Raw genomic sequence first — 14,671 nt, forward strand, 5'->3', positions numbered from 1 at the left:
GGAACGCTTGGGGATTATAAACCCCAGCCCTCTGCTGCGGGGGCACAGCCTGGGGTTTGAGTCGGGGCTCTCTGAGCGAAGGGCCTACCAAGGTGCTTCAAGGAGGAAATCTCATTCTCAGCGCAGGTTGGGGAAAGTAGGCCTGGAGCATCTAGCAGGCAGGGGTCCTCTGGGGACCTGGGACGGGGTCCCACCAGCTTATGGGAGCCGCAGGGGGGTCGGGCCAGGCCTTTCAGCGAGTTGGGCAGAGATCCTAGGTCAGTGATGGCGAACCTATGACACGAGTGTCAGAGGTGACACGCGAACTCATTTTTTTGGTTGATTTTTCTTTGTTAAATGGCATTTAAATATATAAAATAAATATCAAAAATATAAGTCTTTGTTTTACTATGGTTGCAAATATCAAAAAATTTCTCTATGTGACACGGCACCAGAGTTAAGTTAGGGTTTTTCAAAATGCTGACACGCCGAGCTCAAAAGGTTCGCCATCACTGGACTAGGTCATTGGCACTCAGGGCTCAGTGGACAGAGACAGCCTGTGGGGAAGATGAGACCAGCCAGACTGAGGGCCACTTGTGCCAACAGGGGGAGCCCTCTACCCTGGGGACAGGAAGGCGGTTCTGTGGTGTTTGGGCACATGCACCGGCTTCAGCTCAGTTAGCAAAACACTTCCTGATCTCTGGGTCCCTCTCTGACCCTGAAAAACTAAGGGGAAATGGAAAGGCTTGGGTGGGAGGGGGGGATGCTCTGAGGAGGGAGAGGCACTGGGTCCTCGTCCTGAGGGCTTTAGGGGGGAGAGTTTAGGGAGGTCCCGGGGGAAGCCTCAATAGAATATTCAGCAGCTTTCCAGGTGTGTTCTTTCAGGGTCCAGGTCTCCACTGATTGACTGACCGGCACCAGGGCAAGGGTCTTTAGTCAGTGCAGCTGGTCCTGAGGCAGCTGGGGCTGGTTTGCTGCTTTTCTGGGCCTGGAGCTGAAATACAACTGAGGCCCAGATGTTATCGCTAGGGAGGAAAGGTCAGGGGTCCAAACCGCCTGAGCAGCCATATGCCAGGGGAGGAAAGGTCACCCTGGGGCAAGGTCCCGCCCTACAATTGTGCTTTGCTCGGCCCTCAGGACTTTCCGCCCTAGTGACCTTCTGTGCCGGGCCCACCCATCGTCCTGGCTCTGCTTATGTCTAACTGCCTGTCACAGAAAGAATACAAGCCCCAAATTCTGCAGCTACTCAAAATGCCAAAAGCTGGAGGACTTGGGGGCGAGGGGGTGCGGGGGGCGGGTTGGAGAGGCCCCTCGACCGAGTTGGTAGCTTTCATCATATTTGATGGAGTTGATAATAAGCTTCCTCAGAGCCCAAGCGCAGACTGCAAGTCGCCTGCGCCAGCTTATCTGGATGGTGGCACTTTGGCCCAGCCCCTGGTCTCGTCTGAGAATGTGTATGACTTCCCGTGTCCTGTTTTAGAAAACAAAGCACCTAGGACATGTCTTTTCTCTCTCAATGATCTGGTTCCGTTCTGTGTGTTTGTTTTCTCCAGAAAAAAAAACAACGCATTCCATCCTCAACTTCAAAACAGAAAATCAGTCTCTTAAAAAGGCAGAAATCACCGCCAGGTGGGGATGGGAAACGCTGGGAAACGCTGGGGAGAAGGCGGCCGGGTGCCCTCCCGCGACAGCATGGCAGCGCGTGGGGCAATGCGGCCGTTTCCTTCCGAGGCTCAGCACCCAGCCGCACCCCTGCCCCTTTGCCTGCTCCTGTCCTGCACACCACGCGGGAGGCCTGGCCCTTTGAGGACTCATCCAACTTCTTTAGAGGAAATAACTCCAGCAACAGAGTAAGGCGCCCGACCTCCCCCGATAAAGCTGTTTGCAGCAAAACTAAAGGACTTCTGGACGGACAGATGATCGGTTCTGCAGGCTGTGGCGCTGCTGATCCACTTGCTACAGGCTGTGAGTTTGTGGTTTTGTGGTTTCTTTCTGCAGTTTTAGTTTTAATTTAGTTTCACAAGAAGGAAAGGGGAAGTGCCTCCTGCGCACCCCCGGGGCGATTCTGCAGTCATGGGGTTCCGGGGGTGTGGGCCCTGACCTCAGGAAAGCACAGACATGCGTGTTCCTGCCTCGGCTGCAACTTGGGTTTTTCCTCTGGGGCAGTTTGCAGCGCAGAAGAGCTGCCCGCGGAGCCCTCACCCGCTCTCCCGGAGCCCGGGGCTCTCTGGGGATCTGCGGTAGCGACCAGTGACGTGTGAGTGTGTGTGCGCCTTGATTCATCTCATATGAGTGAACAGTGTGTGTGTGAGTGCGGGGTGTGTGTAGTGTGAGTCGGAGGACGGAAGAGAAGGTCGAGACTGCTCCTTCCTGCGGCCTCAAGATCAGCCTCACTCAGCCAGCGGCTCTGCGGCCGGACTGGCCCCTCTGGTGCAGAGCCCCAACATGAAGTCCCCCCGGAAAGTGCTTCTGGTGGCTCCTCTGCTCCTCCTCCTGCCCTTTCACACCTCGACCTCTGCAGCCCACGATGACCAGCCCGACGCCAGGCCCTCCAACGGGCACACCTGTGTGGGTACGTACCTCATCTGCATATGTGTATGTGGGCATGGCAATGTGGTCGAATAGCGTGGCTTACATAGATGATCACCTATTTAATGACATCCATCGCCGAGAGGTCCAAGTGAGACACCAAGAACCTCCCCAACAGGCAAAAGCTTTGGGTCTGAGCGGGTCGCAGTGCACGCACCTGGGCCTGTAGGGGAGCCCTTCTGCCATTGCCGGTTGGTGAGGAAGCCCTCCCTCCCCCGAGCTGGTGATCGGGAAGCTCTGAGCCCCTTGCAGAAGGACTGTAGGTAGCGTTGCACTTAGAGGGTTGACCTTGAACTCAGACAGACACAGATGAGTTTAACGCCGCCCACCCCTCCGCCCCATCCCTCCCTGTCTGTGAGACTTCGTGCACGTTGCTTAACTCCGTGTTCTTATTGATGAGACACAGCACCCGCCTCCCAGGGACGCTGTGAGCCTGGGGATCTCGCGTGTAAAGTGAGTGTTTGCACACACTGAGGACTAGGGTCTCCGTTTCCTCCTTCCTCCCAGGAAGCCCAGAGTTGCCGACCATGGGAGGGCCACCTGGAAACATTGAACACCGAGATACGGCTCCTTCGTCTTGTATTGAAGTATTTTATTTCCAAGTTGTTGTTGCTTTGTTGTTTCTGGGGGTGCTTTTGGAGAAGTGCACGTAGGGTGAGACCGTCGATATTCGTATTATCCCTGGAGCTTCCAAACGGTGGCAGGTGTTTTAATGGGTCAGTCTTTAGAGCCAAGGAGACTCGGAACTCCTCGTAGCGAGTATTCAATGAGCGACTCAGAAAAAGAGCCCCACATGCAAGCGTGATGGCCACCTCTTACACACGGAGAATCTGGACACACATTCCGACACTGACACATTATTTCTGGAGACAGAAAAAAAAATATTTAAATTAGTCCTGTTTCTTGAAAAACCATGACCTTGGGTGGTTAGATATGAACACGCCTCTAATTGTCTCTTTTTAAATTGAAACCTCAGACCCAAGTTCCCTGTGAATCTACCCTCCACAGTCCTGGACGCAGAGGTCTGTGTCCCCCTGGGGGCCATGTCTGGGAGGTCATCCTCACCCCCTATTTGGTTCTGTCAATTATTTACCACCATTTCCTTTCCTCAGAACAAGACCCTACAGCCTGGCTAGTGGAAATGCACTTGATGAAAGGCTCAAGTGAAATACGTTCTACCTCTAGGATGGTTGCAAATTAACTGCTTAGATTTAGGCAAGTTGTCTGAGGTATTGGGCCTCCGCTGCTTTCAAGCAGACATGAGCCAAGCATTCCCCTCCCTGCCCCATTCCCAGCGAGGCACTGAGAGTTCAAGGAGGTGTTGAGGGGGCCCAGGGTGGGGTTATCTGGTTGCCTATTGCTGCACGATAAATTCAAACAGGACCATACTGCTGTATCATGATGTGGTGGGTCAAGGATTTCTCCGAGCCTGGCTGGTGATTCTTCTGCTTCGTGTAGGATTGGCCGAGGTCACTAAGTGGGGTTCACATGGAAGATGGGTGGGTTTGGGATGATCCAAGACAGCTTCACTCACATGTTTGGTGCATTGTGGGAGGGGGGTGGCTAGAAGGTTGGCTCAGCTGGGGATGTCAATCAGAGCTTATGTATTTGGCCTCCCCAGCCGGGCAGTCTCAAGGAAGTAGGACTTCTTACGTGGCAGCTCAGGGACCCCAGAGAGAGAGTGCCCAAGGACAGGAGCTAGGAGCTGCCAACCTGTCAAGGACTGGGTCTGGGAACTGCCCCAGCTCCACCCCCTCCACCTTCTATCAGTCAAAACAGCCAAAGGCCCTCCACTCAGACTCACGGGGAGCAGACACAGACCCCTCCTTTTGATGGCGAGTGTCAAGAAATTCGTGGCAATCTCAGCCACACAAGTTCACTTTGTCCATAAAAATACTCCATGGTTGCATGGCTGCGGTGGCTCCGTGGTTGAGCACCGACCTATGAACCAGGAGGTCACGGTTTGATTCCCAGTCAAGGGACAGGCCTGGGTTGTGGGCTGGATCCCCAGTAGGATGCAGGCAGGAGGCAACCGATCAATGGTTCTTCCTCATCTTTGATGTTTCTATCTCTCCCTCCCCCTTCTCTGAAATCAATAAAAATATATTTAAAAATATATACTCCATGGCCCAAGAACTCGGAGAGTCTGTTCCTGATTCGCTTAGATGATGATGTAACACCCATCTCCCCACCAGCTCCCAACGTCTGGCTAACTGCAGGGATGATTATTCCCCTGTTGTCATCACAACCAGAGAGGCGGGCACAAGAGGGGCCTGCAGTGTGGTCAGCATTTACTGAGCTCTGACTGTGGGCTGAGCCAGCTGCTGCAGGTGGTCCAAATCGGTGTCTTACTGTCTCAGAGTGGTTCTTCGGGGAACCAGACTCAGAAATTTGACTGAGGAGTTGACTGAGGAGTGCTGTTGGGGAAAACTCCTGGAGTGACTGAAGGCAGAGAAGGCAGGCTATGCTGCAGCCATACAAGATGCTCTAGCCATTATGGCTCAGGTGGTTGAGCATCGTCCCATACACTGAGAGGTCACTGGTTCAATTCCCAGTGAGGGCACATGTCTGGGTTGTGCGCTCGATCCCCAGTGAGGGTATGCAGGAGGCAACCAACTGATGTTTGTCTCTCTCCCTCTCCCTCTCTTTCTAAAATCAATAAAAACATATTTTAAAAAAAGAAGGCCTCAGCCAATCCCATGGAAAGCTCTGGAATTAAAATGGCTTTTTAGAGTTGTCCTGAAGTGGGTCCAGGCCTTGGAAGCCCCACATTGAACCGTCCCGGGGTGTGAACTGACCCTAGTGGGAGGGCTCCTTTGCTGGAGGCGATGCCTGGAGAGGGCTCCCAGTGTGAGCCCTCAGCACCCCCACTCCCTGCATGGATGCACCCACATTGTTTGCTCACTGTTGACGGACATTTCTGTTGTTCACTCTCCCTGGCTATGATGAATGATTCTGCCGTGAGCATTCCTGTGCAAGGTGAGTGTGGAGATATGTTTTTACTTCTTGTGGGTCTATATACCTAGGAATGGGCCAAAATGTAACTCCACGTCAACATTGTGAGCAACTTCCAGACTGTTTTCTAGAGCAGTTAATAGCCAGCTAACTTGTTATTATCCGTCTTTTTTTATTATAGAATCCCAGGGGGATGGAGTGGTACTTGGTTTTGATTTGCATTTCTCAAAATGTTGGCCATTTGTATAGCTTCTCTGAAAAAATGTTTATTCAAGTCCGTTGCCCATTTTGAGGTTTTGGGGGACTTTTTGTTTGCTTGTTTGTTTTTTGTCTTATTGTTGAACTAGAGGCCTGGTGCACCAAATTTGTGTGCAGGTACGGTCCCTAGGCCTGGCCTGCGATCAGGGCCATCTTCCCCAGCTGCTCGCAGACACCCCCCCCCCCCCGCCCACCCACCCTGATTCCCTGTTTGCCATCGGGTGATCGGTGCCTGACAGCCGGGGGAAGGGACTGAAAGGTTGACTGTTCCCGCCTGTTCACTGGCCCCGCACCTGCCATGGTGCCATGGGTGGCCATCAGGCGATTGGAGCCTGCCGGCCCGGGAAAGGGACCAAGAGGTGGTCAGTGCACCTCATAGTGACTGGTCCAGCGGTCGTTCTTGTTGTTCTGCGGTTAGGATCAATTTGAATATTACCTTTTTATTATATAGGATTGTGAAAGTCCCTTGTGTAATCTTGAGTTATTTGTGGAAATGCAAAGGTTTTAAAATTTGAAGTCCAATTTATCCATTTTTTTTCTTTTGTCTTTTGTGTGTCGTATCTAAATCCAATATTTTTAAAAATCGTTGCCTCTGTTATCTTGCTGTTGTCTTATGCCATTCTCTTACCTTGTTCCCCAGACATTGGGGCACTGGCCAATGTTGGTTAGTGAGGGTATAACCCCTAGGATCACAAGTAGCAAGAATAAACATGAGCTAGGCAGAAAAACACGGAGTGGGAATTGTTGGGGATGGAGATACTCCAAAAGGAGCCACACAGATGTTGCTGAAGGATCGAGCCAACCTCCCCATCGTAAACAACCAGCTCCCGCCCCACAGGGAGCCTTTGCAGTGGGACCCGCACAGTACAGCTGGAGGCCATGGTCTTGAACATAACCCAGTGTCAGAACCAAGCCCCAGTGGGCTCTTTTTCAATTTACCAAAGTGCGTTTGCACTGAACTAGACATCCCACTTGCTCACTAAGCCAACAAGGCTCTACTGGGCCCCTTTCTGCCACTTATCAAATGTGATAGAATTGATAATGAGCCATGTTTATTATTTTTTGCAAAACATCATTTTCTTTACATGGGTGATTTAGAGGCAAAGTAATCCTTATGTTCCAAAGTCATTGACATTTAAATTAATTCATCAAGGATTTGTTTTTTAGCACTATTTGGTGCTCAGGAAGTTTTATAAAAGGTCAAAGAAAAACAGTTTTTTCTCCTCATTCATGTTTACTTAAATATATAACATGTCTTCAGATTCTGTTAAAACCCCCTCTTTCCACCCCCCTCCACACCCCACATAAAATGGTCAGAGAGGACTTCATAGTTTGAATGATTAAAAAAGGTGGTCCTATGGTTTCAAGCCAATGTGAATGGTAATATGACAGTGTGACTGGCAAAAATAAGATTTAGAAACAGCCAGCAGAGGTTGAAAATTTATGATCACAACTTATATATACAGAAAGTTCACTTTCTCTCCTCCTCTGTAGCTGAACACTTGTTCGTAAGCCACCCCTACCACTGAAAGAGAAAACATTTTGTCATCTTGCCACTTAATGTGAAGAGCCTACTTGGCCATTGAGGTTTATATGAAGGACATTTTTCATAACTTAATGAACTAATTCTGCAGATCCAGCATTCGACAGAAATACCCATGAAGTGTGCATGAAGATAAAAGGTTTTACTTAAAATACTGTACTGGCAAAAGTGCATTGAAAAGAGCAATGGTTCAGCTTGCCCATTTTTTCTGAGTCTGTTAGGTTTTAACAAGGTCTCTCCAAGTGACTAGACATAATTAAAACACAAGTCTTAGCAAAACATTTCTTATATTTCCCAGAAACCAAGAGAGTGACTAGGTAACAAATGTTCTTGTGAGTCAGGTGGTTTCTCGTTCTTGGCTTTCAACACAACTGAAGGGGGACTTAATAGAGTTGTCAAGTGACAGATCATTTGGAATAATTTTCTATGATAGATCACTCTACACGTTTTGGCATTTAACTGAGAAGGAGTTAATGCATTGAGTGACATTACTGTATCAAAGTCCTTTCATTACCATTTACTTTGTTAAGTGAATATGTTTTCTTGACACTTACTTTTTAAATGGAAAAGAGGACAGACATGATCCTGAACTTTGTCACTTTATATAAATAAATCATATTTTTATTACTTATTTTGGAGTATCTCCTCTTATTAAGAGATGCAATTTCAATGAAAATTTACCTTTACGTCTGCCTGATGTGGTTCAGTGCTTGACCTATGAACCAAGAGGTCACAGTTTGATTCCCAGTTGGGGCACATGCCCGGGGTTACTGGCTTGATCCCTAATAGGAGGTATGCAGGAGGCAGCCTATCAATGATTCCCTCTCATCATTGGTGTTTCTGTTTCTCTCTCCCTCTACTTTCCTCTCTGAAATCAATAAAAATATATATATTTTTAATTTACTTTTACTATTTAGGAATTGTTTATCAAGTTGGCAATATATATTGTTTAGATAAGCAAATTTTATTAATAAAGGAAACTATATCCAGAAGAATTTGTAATACTTAGATGTTATATTAACAGGAAGTTAATCTTAAACTTTATACCTGTTTTTAATGTTAAGAAGTATAATAGTGTGCCCAATAAAATACTTTCAACCATTAAAGTATATTACATTGGGATAAAATTTGATAATTGAAGAAAAATGCAAAGAAGTAGACTTTTCATTGAAATATGAATTCAAAGAGAGGAATGATCAACATAAATTTCTCAATGTGAAAGAACAGTTTAATAATATATTTTAAGTGGATAAGAATACGTATAAATCACTATCATATTTAGATTTCTTTGGATATATGTAGAAGATTAATGTATTATTCCTATTGTAATATCTACAATCTGCCTGAAATTATACCCTTTGCAGCTATTTAAATTGATATATATGTTAATAATATTTAAACATACATTAATATGTGGAAGGGGCACATCATTTTTCAAGGGGGCACAGAGCAAAATCTCTGAAAACCATTGATCTACACTCTGGACTCTACAGCAGGAAGCCTTGGCCAGCTCTTCTCTCTCTCACCTACAAGTCCCTTCCTGAAGGCCTTTCCTGCCTTTTTCTGTCAAGTGAGGTCCTCCCATTCCTTACCGCTCAGCTCCACCAGGAGACCATCACTGTTTCCCAGGGCAGAGTTAAGGTCCTTCCTCCTCTGTGGTCCCAAAGCTCTCACAGGTCCCTGTACCCCAGAACTTACAGGTTGCAGTGACCAGATGGTTCTTCTAGTCATCAGTCTTTCCTCCTGGTCTGTAACTTCTCTTATTCGCCTTTGTCTCCTCAAGCTTCTGAGCACATAGTAGGTGCTCATAAGTAGGTGTTGAATGCATAACAGGATGAAATGGCTCCTGGTGTCTTCACCCTTGTTTCTTTATTATTAATGTTTAATGTATTTCTAAACCAGCCAAGCCAAACATCCTGTACCTCTCAGCACAGCCTGTGCAGGGTCTCTCCCTGCCCTGGCTTGGGCCCTGCTCTCCTTGGCATGCCCTTAGCCCTGTTCTCACCAGCAACCATCTGATATGGTGCCACCATCATTGCCAGTATTCTTGGGAAAGTTAGCAGTTTGGAACCCAGTGAGCATTTTCTCATAAAAACGATATTTCAGGGAGTGGTTGCAAAAGGCCACAGAGCCTAATCTTCCCAAATGTAGTGAAAACACTAAATACCTGCAATTCAAAAAAAAAAAAAGCAACCATAGGAAAGCTAAAACATTGTTGATATTACAGTGTTTTTTAAAGATAAGTTCATGAGCTTCTATTTTAAAGAGTTTATGGAGAATATACCTTTGTCCCATGATGGACTCAGCAGGTGAGATAGAAACTAGCAATGGTTAGGCACCTACTCTGGGCCCAGAAGGAAGGATGGAGGTGCAGTGTTCACACTGGGCTGTGTGCTGCCGTCTCTGGTGCAGTAACCAACATCTCAGGGGGCAGTTGGGTCATTCTCGGTGATGATTTTCATACCTTGCGTTCTTATTTCCTTTTTTCTTCTCACCAACATGAGAAAGGCCTGGGATGGCGGTTGTTGATTAAAATTACTAAATATAAAATCATATCCTCTGTTCCCACCCAACCAGGGAAATCTGAGGCGACCAGAATTCAGGTGCTTGTGAAGGAACATTGGGGAGGGGACACCCTTGACAAACTCATGTTGGTCCAACAGGGATGCAGGAACCCAAATCCGGGCATGGTATGGCTCCACTACACCTCCCAGGGCCCAAAGCAGAAGCAAAGAAGTCATCCTGATTCTCACTTGTCTTCACACTTCTTCCCATCAACTCATGGATAAATCCTATCAGGCCAACCTCCACAGTCCATCCCAAGTCTGTCCATTTTCCTCTGTCCTTACCGCCACACAGTGCTCTAGCCAACCCACCATCTTTCTCCAGGACCAAAATAGTCTCCTAATTCATCTCTCTGCTCCCACCTCTGCCCCACCCCCACCCCTAAGCTCTTTCCTCCATGACAGCCAGCATGATATTCCAAAGGCACAGATCGGATCTAGCAGCCCCTCCACCAAACCATCCTTGACTTCCCATTGTTCTCAGGATAAATCCCTACCTCTTTTGCCGTCTCTGAAGCCCACGTCCTGACCTCCACCTAGCCCCGCACCTCATCTCCCACCAGTGGGTTCTGGCACCAGGTTCATTACTTTGAAGTGGGTACCAACGCTCCCTGCCTACAAAGACAGCCCAGTTCCCACTCTGCTTTCTCCTTTCCATTACATTAGCCACTTTTTTATGTATTCTTCCAAGAAGCGTTCTCTATCGGCTCTACCTAAGAACAAGTGAGAATCAGGATGACTTCTTTGCTTCTGCTTTGGGCCCTGGGAGGTGTAGTGGAGCCACACCATGCCCGGATTTGGTTTCCTGCATCCCTGTTGGACCAACATGAGTTTGTGAAGGGTGTCCCCTCCCCAATGTTCCTTCACAAGCACCCAAATTCTGTTCACCTCAGATTTCCCTGGTTGGGTGGGAACAGGGGATATGATTCTACCACCTCTTCATCACTCCCCTCTGTTACTCCACCCTGCTCCTTCTCTTCAGAGAACCTAAAATTATCTATAATTGTGTTTGCTTACGTATGATCCCTTTTCCCTCAACATAACCTGTAAGAGGGCAGGAACCATACCAGTGTGTTCTCAGCCTGAGCTCAGAGCCCAGCACAGCGCCAGCAACTGGAAGGGACTCACTCAGTACCCACTGGGTTCCAGCCCCCGCTCCCACGCACCTAACCTCGTGGAGCAGTGGTGCCTCCATCTTGGCGGAGCTTGAATGAGATGCTAATGTATGCAGTACACTTTGGAAGCTGTAAAGTACACTCTAACCACGTAATGAATCACTCATGCTCCTCCTCGGGAGAACGAGGAAGTGCAGTCACAGGGAGCCAGGCTCTCACAACTGCCAGGTGCTTTCAAGGCTTTTCAGTGACGTGTGGGCTTCAGAGAAACAGGGACTCTAGCAGGCCGCTCTCTGCAGTCGGCTGCCTCTCCAGCCAGCGCAGATATGAGTATAATTAGCGTTCCAAGAGTTCGTTTCACGTCTAAAGGATGATGCGGTGCAGTCTGCTGCCGTCTCCCTGCGCTGCGCCCGGAAGCAGATCTCTGTGGCAGGTGTTTCTATTCAGGCCCCTTCGCTGCTGCTCCTACCATACCCGACCTGTCGGTTTCCATTAGACTCATTATTTTCAGGTGCCAGGTGAGAAGGGCCTTCCCATCCTGCGATTGCAGACGGTGACCACGGAGCCAATGCATAGCGCTCACCCGCTGTCATCGCTCCCTTAATGAACAGCCGCTCGGACAAATTCGAGTTAGCAGAGCCAGACCTTTTATTAGCAGCCAGAGAATAGTCTGTAATGGAGCAATCACTCTGCCCATGCATCTCTCCAAAGGAAAACATTCTTTAACTTGTCAGGGCAGTGCAACCTCTTATTAGAGGCAATAGCAAAGCCAATTTCTCCGTTCTTGCCGCTAAGGGATTCGGGACATGCCTCACTGTCGACCCTAAATGAACAATCCACCGGGAAGGGGAGCTGAGCCCACGGGAACCGGCGGAACCGTGCAGGGAGCAGAACTCATATCAAAGCCGGGCCCGACCTGGGCGCTCACATATTTCAAGCCCCATTGCCTGCCTTCCTCCCCGGCGCCCTTGATCATCACGCTCTTCGCTAGGCAGAGTGATGATGGTGCCAAGATCCACCGATCTTCAGAGACACTGACTTTTCTTCTCTGGGCTCCTTTTTATTGATCTCATGATTTCCAACTTTAGCCTATAGTGATAAGGAGTCAGGGGAGTCCTAAGAACCCTTGGTGGGCCCTGGCCAGTGTGGCTCAGTGGTTGAGTGTGGTCCCATGCACCAAGAAGTCACGATTGGATTCCCGGTCAGGGCACATGCCCGGTTGCAGGCTCAATCCCCAGTAGGGGGCGTGCAGGAGGCAGCCAATTGATGTTTCTCTCTCTTCCTCTCCCTTCCATTCTCATTTAAAAACATATATTTTAAATGAGCCCTTGGCGGGATCCTTCTGAGTATAAGAAAAGCCTAAATCTTTAAGTACAAAGTACAGTTGGTCCTGAGCAGCCCACGCCCATTAGGGGAAGGGAATGGTGTGCAAGGTTAGTGATCACTGGGACTCCCGATCATGGAGCCTCCTGGAGGAAAATGCCAAGAGGAGTCCCCTGATGCTCCCGTTCATCCAATACTCCTGCTCCGCTGAACTCACCAAGTCCACCCATTGTAAGGCATTGTGACTTTAGGTACCAAAGAGAGAGAACACTTCCACTAATTGTGGAAAATATGGAGAAACAGGCCATGCTCTTGCAGGCCACCTGCCTTGTTTCTCTCCTGGGATGCCTTTCCCCCCGACTTGCTCTGCCTTAGATTTTCTGAAAGTCCCATCTCTGGTGCCCAGCTCGCAGCTCAGTGATGAGACGCCGTATGAGGCAGTGGCCGTGCAAGATCTCCACCCGCCCCCACCGCGTTCTTCTTCGGTCCTGAGCCGCACGCCGGGATGTTGGCTGTAGACTCTGCTGTTTGACTCAGGCAGGGGCACTGGCTGTTTCACACCAGATGAGCAGGGGAGCCACATCCTGTAATGAGACCAGAACAAAGATAAACAACGCGCCGGGGAGACGCCTGAACCAGAGCAACAGCAGGTGCGCCCGTGAGATGCCTGAGCCAGGCACAACGGCAGGTGCACCGTGAGCCCCCCGCCACAACCCCCAGCAACCGCCAAGAGCAATGTCGCTCAGGTGGCCGCATCTCCCGTTAGCCCACCTCAAGTCAGCAAACATCTCTCCTCCCCCGGCTGCAAAGCAGGCCCTCCGTCAGGCACTCGGAGCGAGAGGAAGACCCCATCCCCCATCACAGAGGGCACGGCCTGACTCAGCTCTTACACATGAATTCACAGTCGCTCCATTTGTAAGTGACAGAGCCAGGATTGGAACCCCAGTTCATTTTTCTTATTTCAAAGACTCCGCCTTTTTCAGCTGTACCCCACTGCCAGCTCTTATCACATTGCAACATAATTATTTGTAATTGATTTTCAACTGCTATTGAAATTCATTTAGTTCCACCTGACTTAACCGGCAGGGCAGAGACAGGTCAGGCTGTAAAAGCGTATTACACGTGGTGACAATATGAACATGTATTAAACATATTTTATGTATTTAAAATAAAAGTGAAATTGGTTTCTCTCTGGGTGATTTGAGTGACGGTCATCTTTTTTATGCTGTTCTATATATTTTTTAAATTTTCTAAAATGAGATTGCATTGCATCTATCTTTTTTAAAATTTATTTTTAAAATAAAAGAAAATATATATGAAAGTGCTTCTCAACCATAAAGGGCTAATAAGTATCAGCTACGAAGTTCATTGCAAGGTGATAAAGCCCTCAGTGCATGGACTAGGTTAAAGCACATCTACTCGACCTTGATAGTTGGCGTGGAGAAAGGCCCCTGCAAGGAGTTGCTCTCTGGGGAGTGAGGCCATGGCTCTCAAGATCGCACTAGCTCGGATCTGCTATGCCCAGCTCTGCCCAGCTTCCCCTGAGGGCACAGAGCAGTGGATGCCAGCGCCGCGTCCGGTGCTGTGGTGTCTCTGCTGGCAAGCACTCATCTTACAGGTCTCACTTCTTTCTGTGGAGCATTGCCCAATGGTGCGCTTCACACCTGTTCCCCGCCACCTTCCTGCAAGGAGTCCTGTGGAAACTAGGCTCTACTGACGCCTTGCAGGTGAATGTGGGCCCAGCTCCTGGAGCAGAGGGTAACGGTGAGCTCGCTGCTGAGCCAGGCCTGGCACTCCATCTCGGGTGGAAGGAAGCTTTCTTTTGCCTCCTTGGAAATAGCTCTGCTAGTAAGGGCCATCCCTCCCATCTCAGGGAGGCCTAGCAGTCTCCTCGCACAGACCTACTGACCTTGGACCCTCCAACCCCTTCCCCAGGCCCCTCCCCAGCAGTTTAGGAGAGCAAGGAACCTTCTAGGAGTTTCAGTCTCTCAATTCTGGGACTTTACATTTATCATACATCAAGGTAGCCGAAGGCATATATTTCTGTCTTTTTTAAAAATCTTTGCTGTTGAAAGTATTACATATGTCCCCTTTTAGCCCCCATTGACCTCTTCCAGCCCACCCCTGCCCCCCACCCCAGGCCTTCGCCACACTATTGTCTATGTCCATGGGTTATGCATATATGCACACAAGTTCTTTGGTTGATCTCTTCCTATCCTCCCTCGCCTTCCCTCTGAGATTCGTCTGTTTGTTCCATGCTTCTATGTCTCTGGATCTATTTTGTTCATCAGTGTATTTTGTTCATTAGGTTCCACATATGAGTGAGGTCATGTGATACTTGTCTT

At 48.8% G+C, this 14,671-nt stretch overlaps 1 protein-coding gene across 1 annotated transcript in view; it reads left to right on the forward strand.

Annotated features, from left to right (window-relative positions):
- The first annotated feature begins 2,140 nt into the window (after window positions 1-2,140).
- Window positions 2,141-14,671, forward strand: part of AOAH (acyloxyacyl hydrolase) — a 98,069-nt gene continuing 85,538 nt past the window's right edge. The window contains exon 1 of the mRNA XM_023751032.1: window positions 2,141-2,551. Coding sequence (XP_023606800.1) covers window positions 2,425-2,551 — 127 coding nt within the window. The 5' untranslated portion in view covers window positions 2,141-2,424. The remainder of the gene's footprint in view (window positions 2,552-14,671) is intronic.

This window comes from Myotis lucifugus, unplaced genomic scaffold, assembly GCF_000147115.1.
Source record: "Myotis lucifugus unplaced genomic scaffold, Myoluc2.0 scaffold_18, whole genome shotgun sequence".
In the NCBI taxonomy this organism is placed as follows: Eukaryota; Metazoa; Chordata; class Mammalia; order Chiroptera; family Vespertilionidae; genus Myotis; species Myotis lucifugus.